The sequence below is a fragment of the Dermochelys coriacea genome, chromosome 11 (assembly GCF_009764565.3).
Source record: "Dermochelys coriacea isolate rDerCor1 chromosome 11, rDerCor1.pri.v4, whole genome shotgun sequence".
NCBI classification, from domain to species: Eukaryota; Metazoa; Chordata; order Testudines; family Dermochelyidae; genus Dermochelys; species Dermochelys coriacea.
Window position 1 is genome coordinate 37,287,668 of NC_050078.2, and position 25,601 is coordinate 37,313,268.

Below are 25,601 nucleotides of genomic sequence, written 5' to 3' on the forward strand. Positions count from 1 at the left end.
GTGTTTCCTATGGCACAGCAGATACCCATTTCCTAAATATGAGCAGAATTTGACCATATCTGTCCCCCCACCCTTCACATATTGCTTCTCTTCTTAAACTGTAAGGTTTCCAAGGAATGTACTCTGCGAACCACATTGTATATGCTATGGAATACAAATCCTCAATAACAAACAAACAAATAGAGCATACATTTTTTTGAAGTCTCCTCTGGATCACAAGGCTGGGTTGCTCACAGCAAAATGTCTATATTTCCAGCAATGAAAACATCTGAGCCAGCTCTGTTCTTGAAGACAGAGTGGGCCTACCCATTGTTATAGGGAATACTTAATAACACAGGGCTCTAAACCCATTCTAAATCTGATGACCAATATCTATAGAAAACTCATTTGGATGCACTAATACAAGATTACAATTTGATAAACAATTTAACTGATAAATATATAAAATCACAACTATACCTGAGCTGCTTCTTGTTGCTTTCTCAGCTGTTCAAGCATTTGCTGAAATTCTGCCTCTTTTTGTTCTGCTTCTTCCATGTTTGCTTGATTCTGCTCTTCATAGGCCATAGCAACAACTGCCAGGATCAAGTTAATCAGATAGAAAGAGCCCAGGAAAATCACCAGAACAAAAAATATCATGTATGTTTTGCCAGCAGCACGTAGTGTCTGGAAGTAATAAATACAGCTTTATTAACTTGTTAATGTTATGATGTGAATTAATCACTGTAATAGAGCAAAACTCACCCGGCGGCACCTCCTGCTGGTTGTCCTTGGGAATTAGCTCATCAGCCTCTGGAGCACCCTCTGCCGTCTGGTGATCCGCCTTATCACAGGCCCCAGTCCCTCCCAGGACCCGATGCCTCCTCCCCTGGCAGTAAACCCAAACAATCTCTGAGGGTCTCCCCTCCCCAGGGAACCCCCACCCACTACCCCCACCTCACCTCAATCTTGGCTATTGCCAGTCATTGCTTAGCTCTGCTCCCCGGGGCAGACTGCAGTGTATCAGCCACTCATCACAGGCGAGGGGGTTTGGACCTGCAGCCTCTGTCTACCCGTGGGCTGCCCCCTCGCAACCCCAGTACCTAATAGGCCCTAACCTAAGCCTCACAGCCTGGGGGTTTCCAGGCCAGAGCTCCCCTGGCCTTTTCCCCCTCAGCCCTGCTCCAATCTAGGTGTTCCCTCAGGTCCCCGCAGACAGGCCCTTCCATCTCTGAATGCAGAGAGAGAGAGACTCTGGCTAAGCTTCAGCTTAGCAGCCCCTTTATAGGCCCAGCTTTTCTTGCCCTCAGCCCTGGCTCTCTCCCAGGGCTGGCTTTTAAGCCCCACAGGGGAGGAGCGGGTAACCACCCCGCTACCATCACCTACTTTTCATTTTGTAGGAATCCATCATCATCAGATTATATGAGAGATGTAATAGAACTAATATTAAACTCTTTGTATAATTTGATAGTATAAAAATACTTAGTCTTTGTTTCACAAAATGTTCTCACCAACTGATAAAGGTTTTCCCAGTAGTCCTGAGTCATCAGTCGAAACAGTGACAAGAATGCCCAGCTGAATGTGTCAAAACTTGTGTAGCCATAGTTGGGATTTCTACCAGCTTTCACACATATATATCCTTCTGGACATTGACTACAAAAGGAGAGATATTAAGGGTGCTATCTTTTACAATTATTCTAATATCAGTGGATGCTAGGTCCTGATAGAAGTTTGGGATTATGAAGTGCTGTTTTTGGTCACTTCATCAGACAGGAACTCCTAGCAGTTGAACAGAGCTCTACTCTATAAAATTACGTTTAAAGACAGCTGAAAAATTGTGTATAACATTACAATTCTGCGGAAGGTCATTTTCTATTTGCATTTTGTTTCTTAGCAACACTTGCATATTGCCTTACTACCAAACTGTCAACTATTTAGTCTTAAACTTTAAAACACAATGTAAATTCCTTGATTAATAATATTTTCATCTTCAAATGTCTGTCTCCATATTCTTCACTCACCCTTGCAATAGCCTGATATTCTTCATTAATCAGCACATATGCAGCACGGACTGTTGAGGCATTTATGCCTTCCTAACTGGTACTTCTGTTACTTCTCAACCAGCCAGAAGCATGTGTTACTATTGAGTGTCTTTGAATTGGCTACCCAGTGAAGAATAAACTGACCTCTCCTGACCAGATCAGCTAGCTATGATTGGGAACTCAAGTCCAAGATCAGACATCTAGAATCAAATCCCAATAACACATCTAATGTGAAATGGCAGATATTTCATTCAACTGGTCAATCAAATAATTCCAGGATATTTATCTGAATATGCTGCATCCTTTTTCTACATAGTACAATAAAAAGTCAAGAAACATGACCTTACCCTGCATCTGAGCCATTTCCACAAAGCAGAGCATCGTTTTGCCCTTCCAGAACGTAAAAATTACCTGTTTAGAAAATAATTTTGATAAAACTGTAAGAAAATACTACATAAATCTTCCACCGCTACATACTGAACTCATTTAAACAATGTTGAATAAACCCAGTCCTTTACTTTACACGAGTAATTCTACCACGGACAACTTGAACAGTTTCATGAAACATTTTTATGATGGTGGATAGTTTTTGACTGGTATGATTTTACCTCAGAGGAGTGAAGGGGCTGAACTACACATTTACACATTTGAGCTCCAAAATTCCAAAATAATACATTTGACTAAAACAAAGTAACCTGATACATTATTACTACTGCTTTATTCATCAGAATGTTAAGATTATTTTCACAATTCAATTTAAACCAGCATAAATGATTTCTTCAACATGAACATAAAATCAAAGTGACAATATAAATTGCCAGAAAATTGATATTTTTAATTTATACTGTCAATGTGTCAAAGAGCATCAAGAATCCTGATAGATGCTGTTAGAGCTGAATTAACTGTACATTTTTCCTTTCAAATGTGCAATGAAACATTTAACATTTTGTGGAACTTTATTTTGTATTTATTTGTTTTAGTAGATAGAATTTACCCTATTTTAAAAGATTTCAGCTAGTCTGATTTAATGAGCCTTTGTTTTTTTTGACTAGCATTACCGAGTCCTCAACTGTTGCATCTACAAATAACTGTAGCTGTCAGAGGCAGCTAGTCATTAGAGACTAATAAGTTTAAGATCAACCAATAATTCCACAACTGTCAGCCACTCTAAACAATGTAGGTATGCTTTCATTGCAGAGTTAGCCTAGGTGACCAGCACACCGGTCTGAGCACCAGGGTTAGCCTAGCTCAGGCGTGAGCAGCCACAATTCAAAGCCATACTCAAGTTACTGTGTCCTCAGAGATGCTATACTCACTTGTGTGTGTGTCATATCCCATGGTTCTTTGTGCTACAGAAATCTGAGCTGCTCTATGATTCTTACCCAGTGAATTGTGGGAGAACCTGTCTGTCCTTTTGGGCGCACAAGAGGAATCGTTGCAAGGCACTGAAGGACTATTAGCACTCAAGTGATTTAGCCTGCATTCTCAGTGAAAAGTGGGTGAGTTAACAGCCTGAATGAAATAGAACCTGAGCTCTAACACACACCCCAGCTGTCCCAGTTAGACCAGACTGAAAGTACCACTAAAGTCAGGTGAGAGATTGGGGCAATACCTGGGTGTGACAAATATTATGGACACTTGGAAGATCCAAAGACTATTGTATCATCTTTATACATGTTATATGTATTTTTATGGGCTAGGGATTGTATTCGTTCTCCATGGGAAGAATGAAGGGATCTAAAGTAGCTGTTATCACTCAAGAAAGAGAGCTTGAAGTCATTGTGGCTAGTTGTCTGAAAACATCCACTCAATATGTAGCAGCAGTCAAAAAAGCTACCAGAATGTTAGGAACCATTAGGAAAGGGATAATTAATGAGACAGAAAATACCAAAATGGCACTATATAAATCTATGGTATGCCCACACTTTGAATACTGCATGCAGTTCTGGTTGCCCCGTCTTAAAAAAGATACATTAGAATTCAAAAAGGTACAGAGAAGGGCAACAAAAATGATTAACAGCTTCCATACATGGAGAGATTAAAAAGACTGGGACTGTTCATCTTGGAGAAGAACTGACTAAGGGGATATGAGAGAGGTCTATAAAATCATGAATGGTGTGGAGAAAGTGAATAAGGAAGTGTTATTTACTCCTTCACATAACACAGGAACCAGGAGTCACCCAATGAAATTAACAGGCAGCAGGTTTAAAACAACCACAAGGAAGTAGTTCTTCACACAATACAGTCAACCTGTGGAACTCACTGCCAGGTGAGGATCTGAAGGCCAAAAGTATAACTGGATTCAAAAAAGAATTAGATAAGTTCATGAAGAATAGGTCTACCAATGGCTATTAGCCAAGATGGTCAGTGATGCAACTCCATGCTCTGGATGTTACTAGCCTCTGACTGCCAGAAGCTGGGAGTGGACAACAGAGGACGGATCACAAGATGATCATCTTGATCTATTCATTCCCTCTGAAGCACCTGGCACTGGCCACTATCTAAAGACAGGATTCTGGGCTAGATGTACCATTGGTCTGACCCAATATGGCCGTTCACATGTTCTTATGGGGCAGCTACAGAGTTTCCTGGGGTAAAATTAATGAAAATTACTGGGGTATAATTAATGAAAATCCCTTTGAAAATAACAACTCTGGAGAAGCCTCTCCCCAAGGAAAATTGCATGTACGGTTTGACCTGATTAAAGAGACCTACCAAACAAAGAACTGAAAACTATATAAAGTGACCATCTTGACATGGAGAGAGAGGTCACTTTCATCCAATCCAAGAACTGACATGAGACTGTGACCAGAGGGACAGTCTCTGCAAGAGGACCTGAAGTACTTTAAACCCGCTAGGGCCTCCTGGAAGATGAGTGATACTTGGTAAGCTAGGCATGCATAATAGATGTTTATTGTTTTTAAGATATGTCTTCTCTATAATGCTTTTGCTCAAAATAAATAATACTTTGCTTTATGAAGGCTGGCTGGCCAATGGTTAACTCTGTCACTGGCCCTGAAAGAACAGGATGTCAGGTGCTGAACTAAAATCAGACCTGCTTAAGTGATCACATTGAATTGCAGGAGGAATTGCCCCCAAAATCACCAGTCAAGAAGGAGAGAGTTGCAGGACTCCACTCCAAGACATGTAGGGTGCCTTCAAGGAGGCCATAAAGTGGTCTCAGGTGTAGTCACCTCAAGAATTGTGATGTTGGATAACAGCCTAAGCTAAATCTGCAGTGAACACGTACTCTGTGCAGTGTGTCTGATGGATACCAGAGCGCAGTACCACCAGCTGTTGCAAAGGGATTCCTGTTGCTACTAGAAGAATTTTTGCTCTGCAGTACATAGACTGAAGGCAGAAGAAAATGGTAACAGAGAAGAGGTTTCTAGCAAGCTAATTCAAAGTACTGGTCACATTGCACATGCTCACTGCAGCCACAGTCCTTCACTGCTACTCTGTGTCTTCTTCTTCTTCTTCAGGCTCAGCAATAAGTAAAAAGTGTATGTTTGTGACTTCTGATCTGATAGTGTGTCTGTCCGTTAGGAAGGGGATAAGTAGGTAGTGAGCCTAGGAAAGGGTTTTCTGAGTCTGGAGGGCTGTACATGTGTACGTGTGTGGAGGAGAGGGAAAAGTGTATTAATGACCATCAATTGTCAGGAACTTGTTTTTATGTCTTATCCAAAAAGTGACACCTCCAGAAGTTTTGAAGATGCTGTCCATCTGGGATGAAAGGTTAATAATAGTCATATAGGCACTAAGGATTTGGGTATGGATCACTCAAAGGGGAAAATAAGTACAGAATTCATTTTTAAAGAAACAAAAAGAGAAAATTTAAAGGAAAAAGAAAAAGGACAGGAACAAGGGAAAAAAGACAGAAAGAGGAAAATTTCAGTACAGTGAAGTTGGGGTGAGAAAGACAGATGATGCAAAAGTGGGGAGAACATAAATGTAGGTGAGAAGGGAGAGAAGATAAAAATATAAGGAGTAGCCAAAATTAACATAATGCCCTAAAAACTAAAGCAAACTAAGTGTATAGCACAATTCAAAACTTCAGTTCATAATGAAGCCCTATTGCACTCATATACTGAGATTTTGGAGGACTGATCCTAAATGTTTGATTTCCTTCTCCGAAGATTTGAAGGGACACTTATCAGAGTTGACGCTTGCTGAAAATCACATTTTAAAGAATGTTTTCTAGGCACTGAAAAACTACCAACAACTCAGAAATAAAACATGCAGCAGTATTAAATCTGCTGCTCTGAAGCTTGGTGAGTCATCCTACTCAAACCCAGGAGGCTGGTATTTTTGTGATTTCAGAGATGCATGTGATGTTTCTCATTTGTCCCCCACACCCATACTTTTCTTGTCTGCTCTATTTTAAGAGCTGGGTAGATTCTGAAATTGTCACACATCCCATTGTGGTCAAGCTGGCAAGCATTCTGCAATAAGAGATTCAAATATACAGCCCCATAAAAAGCTTGAGTAAATAGGAGCTATGTGTGGACTAAAGGGATGGAACTGGACTGAAACTGCTTTTCACAAAGCCATTGAGTAGGCAAAGTTTGGTAAAGTTTTCTAACCAATCTGTATCCTTACCACTTGTATACATTTCTTCAATTTTAAGACAATTACTGATCTTACAGATACCAAAAAATAAAACACTATTTTTTCACATCAGCCTGGGAATGAGTTTAGAAACCATGTTTAAAATTTGTTTATAAAAAAGTCTCACAAAAACAGTTACTAGCCTTGTATGTACATGACCAAATTATGTTGGAACTATATTTAAATATCATACAGCCAAACTGTGGTTAGAAATAGGTTTTTGTTGGAATCATACTTATGGAGAGTTTTAACAATCCACATTTGTTTTTTGGCCCACTGTAGATGGAGCTAAACAAACTTACTGAATCAAATGGAACAAAGGGATTGACTGGAATTTGAAGCCTTCCAGCCAGTCAATGCACCAAGGTAATACTATTTTCAAGAAGACTACTTATAAGAGTATAGTTGACAAGATTTAGCTCTGTATATCAATCTTCTCTCAAATAAAGTAAATGAGAGTTGAATGGATATTAGATAAATAGATAGATATACACACACACTCCTATTTTAGCAGTGCAGGCAAAGGTTTATTTGGCAAAAATAAGTTTATTAGGCAAACCTTAATTGTTCATTATTTCTGATTGTTTAAAATTGTGACAATAATATATTACATTAACTTACAACTTTGAATATTTGATTCATATGTTTGTATGTGTACTATAAACACATAATAACATTATTAAGGTTGCAAAGTCAAGCACTCCAAAATTAGGAAATGCCAGAATTAAGGTTGTCTATGCAGTGCACTGTGAAACCGTCTTTAATTACATGATCACATACTATTTTTACCACAGTGCCCATGCCGCACTCAGTGCACAAAATGGTGGGTGCTCACTTAAGAAGCTATTTAATATTTTGTTTTCTCCTCATTGCTTAATGTGTGCACACAGACCTTATTTACTGTATACTATTCAAACTGCTCCAGATGGAATTAATTTCCTCCTGGGCTTGTCTACAGTGCTTATCATTATAATATCTAAGTGCTTCAAAAACGTTAGTGAATTTATTATCACAACAACCTGGTCAGATGAGTGGTTACTATTATCCCCATTTTATAAATAGGGAACTGAGACAGAGATTAAGGTCAGAAGTATGCACTAATTTTGGATGCCCAATTTGAGACACCTAGGACCTGATTAGTATTATATGTTCAAAGTACAGCTCCCCATTGACTTTACTTGCAGCTGTGAGTGCTCAGCACTCCTGTAAATCAGACTTCAGAGTCTTGGGTCAGACACCCAGAAATTGAGGAATGCACAAAAACTGTGGTAAGTATTCTTTTCTTCTTCAAGTCCTGGTCCCTACATATATTCCACATGTGGATGATCGGCAAGCAATACTCAAATGTGGGCGGGAGCAAGGATGCAGGATTACAGATGCTTATAACACTGCAGATCCAAAGGTGTCAGCAGAAGAGGCTTGGGCAAATGTGTAATACTTTGCAAAAGTGTGGCTGGAACTCCAGGTTTCCACCTCACAAATGTCCAGCAGAGGGACTCCTTGGAGAGATGCAACTGAAGTCACCTGCGCTCTACTAGAATGGATCCTCACTTCATCTGGGAGGAGACAGATGCACTATCTGATAAAGCCAATGGATGATACAGCCAGAAACCCACTTAGAGAGTCTTTAAGAAGATACTGCTTGACCCAGAGCTCACCCTGCTACAGCAACAAATAGCCCTGGTGATTTCTCAAAAGATTTTATCCTTTGCAGGTAGAATGACAGTGCTTGTCTGATGTTGAGAGAGGGAAGTTTCCTCTCTTCACTGAAAGCATGAGGCTTTGAAGAATAACAGTAAGTGAGTCCATTGGTTTATGTGGAATTCAGCAACTTCCTTTGGGATGAATTTTGAATGAAGGCGAAAGGATCTTTGTGGAATCTAGTGTATGTTGGGTACCCCATGAGGAACTCCAACTCACCCACCCTCCTTACCTACATAATGGTGACCAGGAAGTCAACCTTCATAGATAGGTCAAACATGGAGCACATGCCCAATGGTTAAAAAGGAGGCCTCATAAGTGTTGAAAGTACAAGATTGAGGTCTCACTGCAGCATTGGCTTCACTACTAGTGGAAAGGTCCTGGTCAAACCTTTTTGGGATCTGGTTAATACTGAGTTAGTAAAGATATGCACTGGTATGCGCTGCTAAGTGAACTCACAGTGAGCTAATTGAGAGAGCTGACATCTTGAGGGTAAGGAGATAATCTAAAATAGCAGGAATACCTGCTCACTCTGATGCTATCTGGTTCTGTTGTGCCCACGTAGATAAACCCTGCAGTGGTTAGGTAAAATTTTCTGGTAGAATCTTTCCTGCTGTTATTAAGAATAGGTTGTACAGCCCCAACATGAACACTCTATGTCTGATGTTCTAGGTCTGATGCCCGCCCAAATATGAAGCCGTGAGTGAAGAGAGTCCAGGTTGGGATTCCTGAATCTGCTGCTTTCTTGAGTTTGCAGGTCTGAGAAAGACTGAATGCTGACAGGTTGATGGACTGACATCAGTAAGAAGTTTGAAAAGCAGAATTGTCTGGACAAAATGGGTATGATGAGAATGAGTCATGCTTTGTTGTGATGAATCTTCCACAGAATCTTGGACAATAGTGCAATGGGAGGGAAGGCATACCTCAAGTGGCCTGTCCAGGACAATATGGGACACCGCCCTATAAGTCCTGACTTTGTGCTGCTCTGGAATAATATACATTGAACTTCTTGCTCATCTGGAACACGAACAGATCCCAAGATGGTGTTTCCCATTGTGTGAAAATGATCAGCACTGAATTGTGTAATTCCCATTTGTGATTGGTGATGAAATGCCTGTTGAGGCTATCTGCCAACAAATTCCAGACACCTAGGAGGTACATTGCAGATATTGTGATACAGTTCTGGATACAATAGTTCAATAAATTGAATGGTTGCATGCATAGTAGAAGGGATTTTTCCCTGCCTGTTTGTTTATATAGAAGAGAGTCACTGTGTTGTCTGACATTACCCAGATATGTCAAGATTGTATAAGTTGAAGGAATGCATTGCAGGCTGGCCTGACTGCTCTTAGTTCCAGGAAGTTAATAGCATCCTGCCTTTTTGAGGTGTCCATGTACCTTGTGCTATGTGGCCATCTATGTGGGCTTCCCAGCCCATGAAGGATAAGTCTGGAATGTTGAGTGTGGGAGGTAGGAAAGAGACTCCAATGCATATATGTCCTGGGTTCATCCACCAGGTGAGCGAAGCCTGGACATTGACTGGGGTTGTCTCTATAGAGTTCATGGTGTGCCTATCTGGCATATACACTGACCAGAGCCAGGCTTGCAGACAACAGAGTTGTAGTCTGACAAATGGGGTTACATAGGTAACGTGTTCTAACAGGGAAAGATAGGCCTGGAATGTTGCTTTGGGTCTGTGAGTGACTTGGTTTATTAGACTGCTCATGGCATGGTATCTGCCAACAGAAGGAAGGCCCTTGCTGTGGTTGAGTCCATGGTCACCACTATAAAGTATATGATATACAGGAGAATCAGGGTAGACACTTCCACATTTATGCAGATTCCAAGGATACCATGAGATGGAATAATGACAAGGTTGCTGACAGTACTTTTACGCAAGAACTGTTAGAAGTCAGTCACCATTTTGTCTCAGCTGTGCTGCCACCACTGGAAAGACCTTCATGAAGACCCTGTGTGTTGTTACCAGACCGAACAGGCATACCCTGAACTAGTAATGTTCCTGTTTTATCAGAAAACTATAAAAACCACTAACAAACAACATACAATTATATTTACAGAGATGAAGACAAATATGACAGGAGGAGGATTCTAACTTAGATCATGCAATGGTAAGAAGGTAACTGGAGAGATGGTCAGGTTGCAGAACACAAGGGGAACCAAGATACAGGCATGGATCAATGGACACTACTTGCAAGATTTTTTCAGCATCAAGCGCATGTATACCCCATGCATGGAATACACAGAGGGACCAGCACTTTACTTTGCACTGTGCTCTAATAATCAATTATGAATTCCAGAACTCATCAAGTCACTTGTTGTTATGCATATTTTTTGTATCCTTGTTAACACACCTTCTAAGAAATAAAGCGAACACCTTGGTAATTCTAATAATTTCAAACTGGCCCAGAAGACCTGCTTTGATATTCAAACCAACTGGCTGTTTGATTTTCCTTCCTAATAGCATTCCCTTATGCTAGATTTACTGAGAGAGACCATAAATTTATTGGCTTTGCTATTGAAAGTGAAATAATGAAAAGAGATGATATTCAGAATTGCTAATGTCAGCAGTGCTCATACCAAGGATATATTCTTCTTCAAAGGTGTATTCAAGGACATGGATATCAGCTAGCATTTAAAAATACAAGGGGGGGGGGGAGCTTGATTTCTTTTTCACACAACATAGCTCCACTGTCCTCAACACTGTGATTTACTCTGGTGTAAGTGAGAAGAGAATACAACCCTATAACTCTCATGGAAATTTTCCAGAGATTTTAGAATTCTTATATAGGGCTCAATCATGGCTTTGCCATGAGCAGCATGTACACACTGGCCAGCATGTTATTGTGTTGCCTCAGGAGTGGCTCAGAAAACAGACTGTCTCAAAGAGTCCCCTCCCCATTACCACTTGCTCACTTCTTACTCACCTACATAAGACAAAAGAATAGCTCTGAGGAGGCAGCTTCCTTTCTGTGCCTATACCCACCATGTGGGTAGCTGGCGCAGGAAAATATGGGGCACCTTTTGCCTCTTTCCCTTATTAACTGTTCCTGAACCTCAGTGTAAATACACTGAAGACCAGGTGGCAACTTCAATTCTGCAGTCACTTCCCTAGATCACGAAAATTTTCTCTCTCATCCTAGCATAACCTGATTCCTCAAAGGCTTCAGATCTTCTATTTTAGCCAACATGAAATCACACAGTTCAGATTTATAATTAAATAGATTATAAGGCCAGAAGGGACCAGTGTGACCATCTAGTCTGACCTCCTGAATAACACAGTACATAGAACTTGCCCAAAATAATTCCTGGTTGAATTAGAGCATGTCTTTCAGAAAGACATCCAATCTAGATTCAAAAATTTCCAGTGACAGAATCTCCACCATAACCCTTGGTAAGTTGTTCCAATGGTTAATTAGCCTCACTGTTAAAAATGTGCACTTTATTTCCAGTCTAAATTTGTGTAGCTTCAGCTTCTTATACCTTTGTTTGCTAAATTAAAGGGTCCTTTATTATCAAATTTCTGTTCCTCATGTAGATACCTATAAATGGTCATCAAATCACCCCTTAACCTTCTCTTTGATGAGCTAAATAAATTGAGCTCCTTCAGTCTTTCAGTATAAGGCATGTTTTCCAATCCTTCAGTCATTCTTATGGCATGTCTCTGAATCCTCTTCAATTTATCAACACCCTTCTTGAACTGTTGACCCCAGAACCGGGCGCTGTATTCCAGTAGCAGTTGTACCAGTGGCAAATACAGAAGAAAAATGATTTCCCTACTTCTATTCGATATTCCCATTTATTCAACTGTTCAACTGATTATCTCCCAGTATCCCCAAGTCTTTCTCAGAGTTACTACTTCCCAGGATAGAGTACCTCATCCTGCAGGTATGGCCTACATTCTTGGTTCCTAGAATCATGACTTTATATTTGGCAGTATTGAAACACATACTGTTTGCTTGTGCCTAGCTTATTAAGTAATCCAGATCACTTTGTATTAGTGACCTATTCTTTTCAATATTTATCACTCCTTTGATCTTTGTGTCATCTGCAAACTTGATTAGTGATGATTTTATGTCTTCTTCCAGGTCATTGATAAAAATGTTACATACTGTAGAACTAAGACCTGATTCCTGCAGGTCCCTGTTAGAAATATACCAACTCGATTATGATTCCCCATCTACAATTGCATTTTGAGACCTTTTAGCCAGTTTTTAACCCACTGAATGTTTGCAATGGCAATTGTATATAATTTCAATTTCTTAATCAAAATGTCATCCAATACCAAGTCAAATGCCTTACAGAAGTTTGAGTATATTATATCAACACTATTACCTTTATCAACCAAACTTGTAATCTCATATAAAAAAGATATATCAGGTTAGTTTGGCAAAATCTGTTTTCCATAAAACCATGTTGATGGCATTAAGTATACCACCAACCTTTAATTCTTTATCAATCAACTCCTGGATTGGCCATTCTATTATTTTGCCCAGGATTAATGACAGGCTGATAGACCTATAATAAGACCTGGGTCATCTTGTTTACCCTTTGTTAAATATTGGAGTAATATTAACTTTATTTTCATTTGCAGTTATGAAAAGGTCCTCTTGAGGCTATGGACAATTATTCCTTTACATTTTTATTTAAGAGTTAAAATCACAACTGAAACTAGGATACTATTAGTATTTTACAGCTTTGAAAGAGATATTTTTTGAAAGAAAGTCAAGGGGGGGAATCCATTTCATACCACAGTGCCTGACTGACATCTCCACTGTACTGTCAAGACAAGCCATCCATTAGTCTGAGATTGGTGGATGTGACATTTAGAGAAAAGAAAATAGAAAAAAAACTTTTTTTCCTCTCCAATTAATAAGTCAGAATATGCAATTTTGAAAACTGCTCACCACTAGCTTCACTCTTTTCCCCTTAAAATCCATGATAAAATTCCCACTGACTTCCATGGAAGCAGAGGTATGCCACCATTGAGCACTTCTGTAACTTCTACTTGTACTGCCCAGTTTAACATGGAATTGTAGTGATAGTTACTGATTTTTATATTTAGAAAAAAGCATCTTTTCATAAATATTGAATTGTGTTCTCGATCTTTGTGCTTATTTTCTATGAGAAAGATAAAAATGTCAGTTATCTTTAGAATTATTAATTAAAATTCAAAAGCAGGCAAAAGAATACCATTCATTTTTTGAAGTTCTGAAAAATGTCCGCTTGTTAACCTTTTGACAAATCTAGTCCTACTGTGTCAGTAACACTTTTGTTAACTTTGGGTCAGACTGCTAACTTTGGATTCAACATCTACACAATTTTACTTGCATCTATTTTCTGAAAAAAAATTAAATTAAAACAATTTAAGAAGAATTAAATCAGTAATTCTTACCTTCATCCTCAGTGTAGCCCTTCCAGTCAAACGGAGTCACTGTTAAATTAACAAATGTACCATTTTCACCTATTGTGCTGTTGAAGTATGAAGTAATATTTGTTTCCAGAGTAAAATTGTCTGGAGGCCACTGCAAGCATTTATGCCTCAAGTTGCCCATGAACAGCTGCAGCCCTATTAGTGCAAATACACTCAGGCAAAATACAGTCAGAATCATGACATCTGAGAGCTTCTTCACAGACTGAATTAGGGCTCCCACAATAGTCTTCAAGCCTGCAAAGAGAAAGGGATTTTTATTATGATATTCATCACATATTTAAAACATAAAAAAGTAACAATTTATACCAAAATTTCATGCAGAAGCCCAAATAAATGGTTGTAATGTGTGTGAAATAACATTTTATGAGGAGTTTTCTCTTGTGAAGATGAATAAATAGCTGAAAATTTATGTTCATTTGAAATTGTGAATGTAAATGAATTGCACATATTCCAAAACACTTGTTTTAATGCCAAAACAAGTGATTTTGTTATTCATGTTTTACATGAATCTCATGTAAAGAAAAATCTTTCTTTTTTTACCATTTGCCAATGGTAAATTTAACTATTTGCCAATGGTAAATTTAACTATTTGCCAATGCCTCCTGTCCCAAACCTTTGCTATTATCAGTTTTATAACATACTGCATTGTTACAACAATAGTAAAGAGCTTGTTAAACAGCAAATGGGATCAGATTAAAGTTATAAAACTGGAGAGGGTTTGGAAAATAATAGAACTTTAAGATAATAAATCCCCCATGCGATGCCCATGCTATTCTTTATTATCTTATTCCTTTATCTTCATTAGTTAAATCAGTGTTTCAAACAATTTTTGTTTTCACAGTCACGAATATCCACAGCAAATACTACATTATATCACAGTGGTAAAATACATATGGGTAAGAAAACCTCAGTATTACTGATTTTTTGTTGAATGTGGAGAAGAAAGCTTGACATCATAAGATGCAAACCACACAGGCTGTAAATTGCAATGTCTCATGCAAGAATTTGTTAAACTCAAAGGCTGATTTCAAAAGGAAAAAAGCTAATGTTAAAATGCAAAGAATCATAGATTTCAATCAATTCTATTATCTTATGATTCCTGTTTTGGTTTTTTTTTTGGAAAGCAACAAGGCTTGTGTTAAAATAATGTGAATTGAGCTTCAATGGAATGAAATTCAGCCTCAGTGTTTAACCTAGCTCTCACCTGGAATGACTGATATTGTTTTCAATGCTCGGAGAACTCTGAATGTTCTCAACGCTGAGACATTGCCCAGGTCCACAAACTCTGTCACATATCTGTAATAGGGGAGTTCACACACAAACACAATGACAGGATAAAAAGGAACAGTTGGGAGGTACAAGGGACCTAACACCTTACACCAGTTACTTCTTACCTGGGATTACAGAAATAGTTTTCAAAGCTCTCAATACTCTGAAAGTTCGAAGAGCTGAAACATTGCCTAGGTTTACAAATTCTGTTATATACCTGTAGGATTAAATCACAGTTATTCAGAATTTAGGTAGAGTTTATGCTACTTATGAGGGTCTTTCATCAAGACCTCTTTGGTGATTTTAGCTAATAAATTAAAAAGCAACAGTCAGCTGTTTACCTTTCACTGCAGTTTGCCTGCATTAATTTGCCTTCATGGCCTTCAGTTAAATATAAATGTCTCTGAAGCAAACCACAGTGATTTTACTTTGAAAGCATAAAATTTATCTAGACTAGACTGGAAAATTGGAGCACATAGTCAAAGGGGTTGCTTTTATTCTGGTTAGAGAAAAATGTAGAACATCAAATTAGCTTCTATAACACTAAGTGTATGAATGGCTCCTGCAATATATATGCTTACATTGGAAGATGAATACTACAATATTTATGACATGCAAGTCATTTTTAGACACAAAAAATACATATTCCCAAAAAGCTAGCCTGGAAATTTTGGGGGGACTTTATTGACACTCATTTCATGGTCTTTTATGCTCTTCAATTAAAAAAACAAAACAAAACTTACGCAAATGTAATGACAGTGAAATCAAGCCAGTTCCATGGGTCTCGAAGGAAAGTAAAATCTTCTAAACAGAAGCCCCTTGCAAAAATTTTTATAAGTGATTCAAATGTATATATTCCAGTGAAGGTATACCTGGAAAAAGTATCCAAAAACTTAATAGAGACAAATACTAATGCTTTATAACAGTTTTATTTTCTCGTTGCTAAAAGTCTTAGAAATCAAATTAAAGATTCAGTAATTTCAAAAATTGAGAATAAAGTAAATAAACAATGTCTATTAAAATGCATTTTTCACCATTATATGTATCCTTATATTCTAGTTCAATATTTGTGATATACTTTTGACTTGTCAAGGGTGACTAGAGTGTATAAGTAGGTGCTCTTTATTAGCAATTGAATAAATCTAAAGAAATAATATAATAGATTTTTACAATACAATTCTATAATAGATGACATTATAACTAAGGCCCACTTGGTCTATTACTTTTGTCCAACAACACTGTAAAATCAAGTTATTTTATATTGTCTGGGTCACTAACTTCTAAAACCTCTAATATTAACACTGAAGAATAGCATGTGCTTAAAGTCCCATTTCAGTAGGACTACTGATGTGCTTTCCTGAGTTGGCATCTACAACTAGTTTCAGAGTAGCAGCCGTGTTAGTCTGTATTTCCAAAAAGAAAAGGAGGACTTGTGGCACCTTAGAGACTAACACATTTATTTGAGCATAAGCTTTCGTGAGCTACAGCTTACTTCATCGGATGCATTCCGATGCATCCGATGAAGTGAGCTGTAGCTCACGAAAGCTTATGCTCAAATAAATGTGTTAGTCTCTAAGGTGCCACAAGTCCTCCTTTTCTTTTTATCTATAACTAGGTGCTATTGTTTTACTACTAATGCAGTAGTATAATCAAATCAACAGTATTGGCCAGAAGGCATAAAAACACTATCAAGATGCTACTTCATAAAGATGAGGAAAAATCTTCATGTAGAGTCAAAGAGCAATATTATCCATGAACATTTGCCTCACCTTTTTCTGTAATCAAATTTTTCTTTCGAAGAGAGGAAGATTTAAACCACAATAAATAGTTTTGTTTAGAGAAAAAAACAGTAGTAGCGTCACACACTGACTGCTGTCAATATGCTTCACTGCAAATAAAATAATGGTTCCTAGAAAAATTCATTTCAGATATATGGATATATTTAAAGAATATAGGTTTAACTTACTCTACATTCTTTGTCCATTCCGGAGGGTTACTCATGGTCATAAATACACAGTTGGTCAAAATAGTGCACATAATAAGCATGCTGAACAATGTATGTTACAGTCAAGGAACACAACCGTAAATTACACAATAGCACATTAAAACACATTTTAATTTCAACCAAATTCTGACACATACAAAAATCCCATTGATTTAAGTGACAATTCCAGATATATTTTAATATAGTATCAACCCAGAAGTTCTCATTAGTAAATTAAACTTTATTAGCACTAAATTCACTTGTGGTGTAAGCAGAAGCAATTCATTTTTTAAGTGTCCCTATCCAGTGCTTTGCGCACACTAAAAACAGTAACAAATCATAACAATATTATGTAATGAACTCTCCTCATCCCAACCGCTTGTTGACAGTAATAAATAGCAACTTCCTCCCCATCCCACTTGAATCCACTGGAATCTTCCCTAACAATTCAATAGCTTGGGAGAAAAGACAGGTCTTGCAGAATGCTCAGAAAGTCAGAGGACTAGCTTCTCTTGGACCAAGAGAGGAAGAAAGTTCCAAAGTTGAGGAATCCTCATTGAGAAGAAGTTACCAGTAGCTCCTTTGTGATGAAATCAGGAGGCTATCAGCTTGTGCATCTCCCCTGATCTGAACTCTCATGGTAATACATGAGCATAAAGATAGTGTCTCTAAGGGACCTAGAACCCTGGATAACTGTAGTAAGACTAATATCTAAAAGGAAAGGTTTCAACATTCTCACTGAGCACAAATAAAAAGAGTATTTAGTTACTGCTGCTACTAGAAGCAGCTGGGGATACAACACATCAGATAGCAAATCTACGTAACAAATGGTGAATAAAGTCTATTTGTTTACTCCACCAAATAAGCCAAAATAGTCAATGTCTAGTATTCCATTTACTTCCCCCAATCAAATAAGCATCATCACAGCACTTTCATCCACTTGATGAAGACATTGTACCCTATGTTTCCTCACCAACTCTCCAAGAATTTGATTTTGCACTAGAGGAGGGCAGCAGAATATAAGCTGAATCCTAACAGAGAAAGAGCATGTCGTGGAAGATGAGCTCCTGTGGAACTCCAAAAGAAAGAGAGAAAGCCCCATTGGGGCAGATGAGCAAGTGCCCAATACTATTCTCTGTGACCTCTCAGAAAGACAACCGCCAGAAGCCAGTAAGAAAGAACTGCCATGGAAATGTGTCTTATTCTACCCATGCTATAATTCAATACCTTCTCACGGTCAATGGTAAGGAAAGCCACTGAAAGACTGGTATGAATCAGCATGGTAACCTGATCCTCATTCCAGTCGTCAACCAGAACAACTAGTGTAGCATCCCTACTACACTAAGGCCTATAACTCAAACTGATTGGGGTTGAGAAAACCTGAGTATCCTACATGGCTGCAACTGCCTCACTATAACATGTTCAGCAAGTTTCAAAAAGGCAGAAGATTTGACTGAGGCAACAAGTGTTTGCAGAAATACTGATTCTATTAAGTTTTTCACTTCCATTGATACTAAACCTTCAGCATATTTATCCAAGCATTTAACAATAAGTGAAAGACTAAAACAAACAGCAAACAGGAAAGTGATACAAAATTGCCACATGATGGCACCATAAACTACAAAATGCTAGATTTTGTGCCAAATTTACTCTGGAAAAGGTTTTATCTCTATTCATCCTTTATAAAAAATATGTTCCTACAAAACATTTAATTGAAGGAGCTAATGTAGGGTGACCAGACATCAAATATTGTTGGGATCATCCTGATATTAGGGGCTTTGTCTTATATAGGCACTATATACTCTACCTGCTCCCCTCTCCACCCTAAAAAAATGTGTCCCTATTTTTCACACTTGCTTTCTGGTCACCTTAAGCTAATGATACAAACAGATATATCTAAGTATAAAAACACTTTACAGATACATTTGTATCCAAAAAGCCCAAATATGATTTGCAAATTAACATTATATTAAATGCTAATTTTTTTTTTGCTTTTGAACACATTTTTAGGCTCTGAACACAGACTAAACTTTACTGTGTAGTTTCATAGATTCATAGATATTAAGGTCAGAAGGGACCATTATGATCATCTAGTCCGACCTCCTGCACAATGTAGGCCACAGAATCTCACCCACCCACTCCCACAAAAAAACCTCTCACCTATGTCTGAGCTATTGAAGTCCTCAAATCGTGGTTTAAAGACTTCAAGGAGTGGAGAATCCTCCAGCAAGTGACCCGTGTCCCATGCTACAGAGGAAGGCGAAAAATCTCCAGGGCCTCTTCCAATTTGCCCTGGAGGAAAATTCCTTCCCGACCCCAAATATGGCAATCAGCTAAACCCTGAGCATATGGGCAAGATTCACCAACCAGATACCCAGGAAAGAATTTTCTATAGTAACTCAGATCCCACCCCATCTAACATTCCAACACAGGCCATTGGGCCTATTTACCATGAATATTTAAAGATCAATTAATTGCCAAAATCATGTTATCCCATCATACCATCTCCTCTTATCAAGTTTAATCTTAAAGCCAGATAAGTCTTTTGTCCCCACTGCTTCCCTTGGAAGGCTATTCCAAAACTTCACTCCTCTGATGGTTAGGAACCTTCGTCTAATTTCAAGTCTAAACTTTCCAATGACCAGTTTATATCCATTTTTTCTTGTGTCCACATTGGTATGGAGCTTAAATAATTCCTCTCCCTCTCTGGTATTTATCCCTCTGATATATTTATAGAGAGCAATCATATCTCCCCTCAATCTTCTTTTCGTTAGGCTAAACAAGCCAAGCTCCTTGAGTCTCCTTTCATAACACAGGTTTTCCATTTCTCGGATCATCCTACTAGCCCTTCTCTGTACCTGTTCCAGTTTGAATTCATCCTTCTTAAACATGGGACACCAGAACTGCACACAGTATTCTAGGTGAGGTCTCACCAGTGCCTTGTATAATGGTACTAAAACCTCCTTATCTCTACTGGAAATACCTCGCCTGATGCATCCCAAGACCACATTAGCTTTTTTCACAGCCATATCACATTGGCGGCACAAAGTCATCCTATGATCCAAGGTCCTTCTCCTCTTCCGTTACTTCTAATTGATGCGTGCCCAGCTTATAACTAAAATTCTTGTTATTAATCTCTAAATGCATAACCTTATACTTCTCACTATTAAATTGCATCCTATTACTATTATTCCAGTTTACAAGGTCATCCAGATCTTCCTGTATGATATCCTGGTCTCTCTCTAAATTGGCAATATCTCCCAGCTTTGTATCATCTGCAAACTTTATTAGCACACTCCCAATTTTTGTGTGGAGGTCAGTAATAAAAAGATTAAATAAGATTGGTCCCAAAACTGATCCCTGAGGAACTCCACTGGTGACCTTCCTCCAGCCTGACAGTTCACCTTTCAGTAGGACCCGCTGTAGTCTTCAGTAGGACTCGCTGTAGTAATTTGTTATCCACCTTTCAATGTTCATATTGATCCCCATCTTTTCCAATTTAACTAATAATTCCCCATGTGGTACAGTATCAAAAGCCTTACTGAAATCTAGGTAATTAGATCCACTGAGTTTCCTTTGTCTAAAAAAATCTGTTAGTTTCTCAAAGAAGGAGATCAGGTTGGTTTGTCACGATCTACCTTTTGTAAAACCATGTTATACTTTGTCCCATTTACCATTGACCTCAATGTCCTTAATTACTTTCTCCTTCAAAATTTTTTCCAAGACCCTGCATACTACAGATGTCAAACTAACAGGCCTGTAGTTATCCGGATCACTTTTTTTCCTTTCTTAAAAATGGGAACTATGTTAGCAATTTTCCAATCATATGGTACAACCTCTGAGTTTACAGATTCATTAAAAATTCTTGCTAATGGGCTTGCAATTTCATGTGCCAATTCCTTTAATATTCTTGGATGAAGATTATCTGGGCCCCCCCCAATTTAGTCCCATTTAGCTGTTCGAGTTTCTCTTCTACCTCAGATATGGTAATATCTACCTCCATATCCTCATTCCCATTTGTCATGCTACCATTATTCCTAAAATCCTCTTTAGCCTTATTAAAGACTGAGGCAAAGTATTTTTTCAGATATTGGGCCATGCCTAGATTATCCTTGACCTCCACTCCATCCTCAGTGTTTAGCAGTCCCACTTCTTCTTTCTTTGTTTCCTTCTTATTTATACGGCTATAGAACCTGTTGCAAAGGGGAATACGAAAAGTAATATTTGAACGCACTAGATTGATGTGTACATTTATACTACTGTTAGTAGTTCCTGACCATTTTCCCTGAAGTGATCAAAATCAGTGAAGATTGACAATAACTTTCAGAGTAGACATTCAAGTCATGCATAGGAACTTAGCTGCCCAGTTCCCACTGACATCAGTGAGAGTGTCAATATTATTGATTGGCTTACTTCATTAATTCTGAAGGTCATACTATCAAACAAGCTCTGTATAGCATAACTGTTATTCTGTGACTCAGAATATCCAATGTAGCTAGCATTGGAATACCCCTCACACACACTGAACAGACAGATGCAAGGAATTCCAGTTAACATGCTCAGGAAACCCCTCTGACATCTTTTTGTAAAGGTAGTGTCTTTGGTAGTCTCAAAGGGCTTGTGAATGCTAGACTTCAGGCTCCAATGTATCAATATATTTAAAACACAGTATGGGGCAGATAATTAAGTACACAATACTATTAATGCTAAGTATACATTCCTTTTTATGTATAGAATAAAATATTCTATTTTAGCAATATTTAGGAACCTCATTCAAATCAATGGAATACATAATTTCTATTTTCATCAGCTCAGTGATGCAAATCTGGTTTTAAAAGAAATAAAATGGTCGGGATGGCACTACTATATTTATATAGTTAGACATAAGCTATATGAACTTATTAGAGATCACAATAAAAAATAAAAAACTTACATTAAAAGAATGTGAAGGTTGCGAAGTCAGGCACTCAAAAGTTAGATAATGCCAGAACCAAGGTTGCTTGTGCAACTCCTTTGGTGCACAGGACAGACTGAAGGAGGACTTTGCAGTGAATGAGCTGTTTTCTGTAGGATCACACACCTTACAATTTATGCTACAAAGTAGGCAGAGGCCCTGATTCATTCCCAGAGCACACTCCACAGGATGATCTTTTGGCTGAAGATGCTGAATAGCATGCTAGAGAACTGGCTTCTATCTTTACCTCAGCCACAGAGTTTCAATGTGATTCTCAGCAAGTCACAAAAACCAGAAATGTCACAGGTAGCACTGTGTGTTTTATATTTTCTGGGTACCTAACATGAGACACCTAGGGGCTGATTTGCAGAAGTGCTAAGTATTCATAATTGCAACTGAAGTCAATGGTAACTCTGCTCCGAACAAAAATGCTATAAAATGCTCAGTATTCTGAAAAAAACCACCACGCATTAGGCTTCTCAAACTGGGCAATCAAAACTGATGCCTTTGATGATTTTAAATTTAATCTCTGTGCCTCAATTCCCCATGTGTAAAATGGGGATAACAATACCACCACTCACAAGGCTGTTGTCATGTGAAATTCAATAATATTTGTAAAGAACTAAGGTGCTACACAATGAGAGCACTACAGAAAAAACCCTCAAGAGGAAATTAGTAATTCTGTATTCACTGCAGGGCTTGGATAGCGCATGGAGCCACACACTCAACGATGCAGATAAAAAATATTGAAGAGCTACCCATTCAGTGAGCACCATTTATCCTGAGCACTGAATGAAAAAACAGTATGTGATCATGTAATTAAAGACTATACCATAATGTATATACACAGGGTGGCCTAATTAAGGTTGTACAGACATTTTCTAAATTAAGTGTTTGCCTTGCAACCTCAGAAATGTTCTTTAAATGCAGTGTGTGTGTGTGTGTGTGTGTGTGTGGGTGGGTGGGTGGGTGAGAGAGAGAGAGAGAGAGATGTATGGATTAATCCATTCCATCATATATGATGGATTCCATCATGTGGAACCATACTGCCCTGCACATGAGACATCAGTAGGATTGGGCTCTTTAGATCCATTGTGCTCAGAGATTAACTGGCAGCAAAGGCCGTTATATTCTATGTGGACCTGTCATCAGAGGGGGATGGACACACATTTTGTCAATGGTTTCCCAGCTATTTTCTCACATCAAAGGAATGTTGAGACTCAGGACTCCTGGGTTCAGTTTCAGGATCTGTAGAGAAGTGTTCTCTAGCAGTTACAGACCTTTCTGCTCCTGCCCTGCCCCATCTTCTCCATGTCCTCTTCTGCTCCTATGTCTGCTCCCCAACTCTTACCCCGCCCCCTCCCCTGCTATTATCCTCCCAGATATCAGTCAGCTCCTGCCTCTGTGCCTCTCTGCTCCTATTCCCCCATCACAGCGCCTGCCTCTATCTCCTCACTATTCTCATTCCTTCTGCTCCTGCCTGTCTCCCTCCCTTCTGCTTTTTCCTACCCATCCCCTCCTATCTTCTGTATCCCTTTTCACCTGTTCCCCCTCCCTTCCAGGCTCTTATCCTCTCTCCCCCAAGCTTCTGCTCCTGCCCCTCTGCCCTGCATCTCTTCCTCTCCCCTCCATCCCAGTTTCTCACCTCTCAAGTGTTCAAATGAATCAGCTTCCTCCTTCTCCTTCTTCCTAACTGGGTCCCAGGAGGGGGAGCAGCGAGAACATAGGAGACAGAGCCCCTCTTCTCTCAGTTCCTATGCCTGGTGCCACAGAAGCCACCAGCAGTGGAGAGGAGTAATTTCAGGGAAAGTCCTGGAGTCCCAGAGTGCAGCATGCTCACTCATTCTGCGTGGATGGCACATGCACAATTGGTCACGTGTAGAGCCATATGTGGATGATCCATGCTCAGTGAAGACAATCTTCAGAGAATTTAGCTGTCAAACTCTACCAAATCTTGATTGAGTATGTACAAACTGTGACTCTTCAGAAACTTATAACTTGGCCAAATTTGAGCAGGTTTTCTTGGGGACAGCAAATGGCACATTCCTGATGCAAAGGCCAACTCACAGCCAAGTTTCATGACCCCCTCCAAACCATGGAGGTGCTAGACCTTCTTAATGCAACAGTTGTAAGATTTTTTCCCAAAATGGGTGAAAACATATTTTTTTCCCAAGCCTCATTCTTAGAAATGGGTAATCCATTTTATCTGAAATTTTCCAAAAATATTCACCGTGAGGCAGACACATGGCATGGAAATTTTCAGCCTGAACAGTTTAAGTCTGGCAAAGTTATAAACAACTGAAGACAGAGTCTTATAATAGAAAGTATCAAACAACATTAACTACATGCATCACTACCTGTGCTGCTTTTATTATGTTGCATTGATATAAGTGAGCCCAGAGAACCTACTATCTACTCCTTATTCCTCAGATAAAGAAACCCCACCAGTGAGTCATATAGTAGTTGTCGCTTCTGTATATATTTAAAGGCATAAGTGACACAAGCAGACCATAAAAGAAATAATCCAATCCAGTGCAAGGAGATCTCCATCTAAAGGACGTAAATTATTTGATCTCAAGAGGCCAGGTACTGTATGTAATAAAAATATCAGAATTTTATATAGCCCACCTCCTTTTTGGTTGTTGTGCATAACAGTTACTCTTTGCACACAGTTATATAAAATATATGGGACAAAAAATTATTTCTATGATTATAGGTTTAAGAGAAACAATTTAAAAGGTGCTCAGAAATTCTCCCTCCTCTAAAATTCACAAACAAACAAAACACCCCTTCCTATTAATCATCCCATATCATCTTCCCAATGTTGGCCAATAATAGAATATTGAATCACATATTTATACAAATACGGGATTGTCTACATGGCAGCACAGTCTGGACTATGGGAATGAGAATTTTAGAGCATGCTAACATGTTGCACTCTAACTGCCCTATGTAGACCCTGTTGGCGTGAACTAAAAGATATTTAGTTTGTATCAAAGGAGTCCCAGACTACATTAATGAGAACTATACCTGCAGTTAGAGCACAACATGTTACTGTGATCTACAATTCACATCCTCATACCCTGCAATGTGCTGCTGTGTAGACAAGCCCTATGAAACACTACAGTATATTCTGTTAAACAGAGCACTATAGGCCCGATCCAGAACCTGTTAAGGTTCCCATTGAATTCTATGTAAATTGGATCAGGTGCTTAAACCCCAATTCTGCAAACACTTAAGCAGGTGTGAAACTTTACTCTTGCAAGTAATCCCATTGAGTTTGCTACTCATGTGTGTAAAGTGGCACACAGGGCTCAAGTGTTTGCAGAACTGAGGGCTTATTCTGAATTCAGAGACAAGGTTTATTTTTGGCAGCTTTAAAAAAATAAAAGTTTTGTGTACTAGTAATTCACACTACAGAAGAGGGTCAGGAACATATACTGTACTTGAATGTCAAAATTATACAGGAGCCATCCTGTTGTAAAAATGCTATAGATTTTATTAATAATTAGATTAACAGGATTCCAGAGAAATGACTCTAAAACCGTACAGAATTCAAGATTATGCTATCCCTTCTAAAAGTTTTTTGAATTATTCCTTAGATTTCTATTG

The 25,601-nt window shown here is 38.6% G+C and overlaps 1 protein-coding gene across 8 annotated transcripts in view; it reads right to left on the bottom strand.

The window, feature by feature from the left end:
* Positions 1-25,601, bottom strand: part of LOC119863438 (sodium channel protein type 1 subunit alpha) — a 188,885-nt gene that overhangs the window by 79,346 nt on the left and 83,938 nt on the right. For 5 of the 8 annotated variants that reach the window (XM_038421912.2, XM_038421916.2, XM_038421911.2 and 2 more), the window contains 7 exons: positions 17,018-17,107; positions 15,795-15,923; positions 14,987-15,078; positions 13,744-14,016; positions 2,369-2,432; positions 1,491-1,632; positions 460-666 (listed from right to left, as the gene is read on the bottom strand). In XM_038421912.2, coding sequence (XP_038277840.1) covers positions 460-666; positions 1,491-1,632; positions 2,369-2,432; positions 13,744-14,016; positions 14,987-15,078; positions 15,795-15,923; positions 17,018-17,107 — 997 coding nt within the window. Of the gene's footprint in view, positions 1-459; positions 667-1,490; positions 1,633-2,368; positions 2,433-13,743; positions 14,017-14,986; positions 15,079-15,176; positions 15,269-15,794; positions 15,924-17,017; positions 17,108-25,601 lie in introns of all 8 variants that reach the window. The other 3 variants (XM_043505220.1, XM_043505222.1, XM_038421921.2) reach the window with 2 other exon arrangements.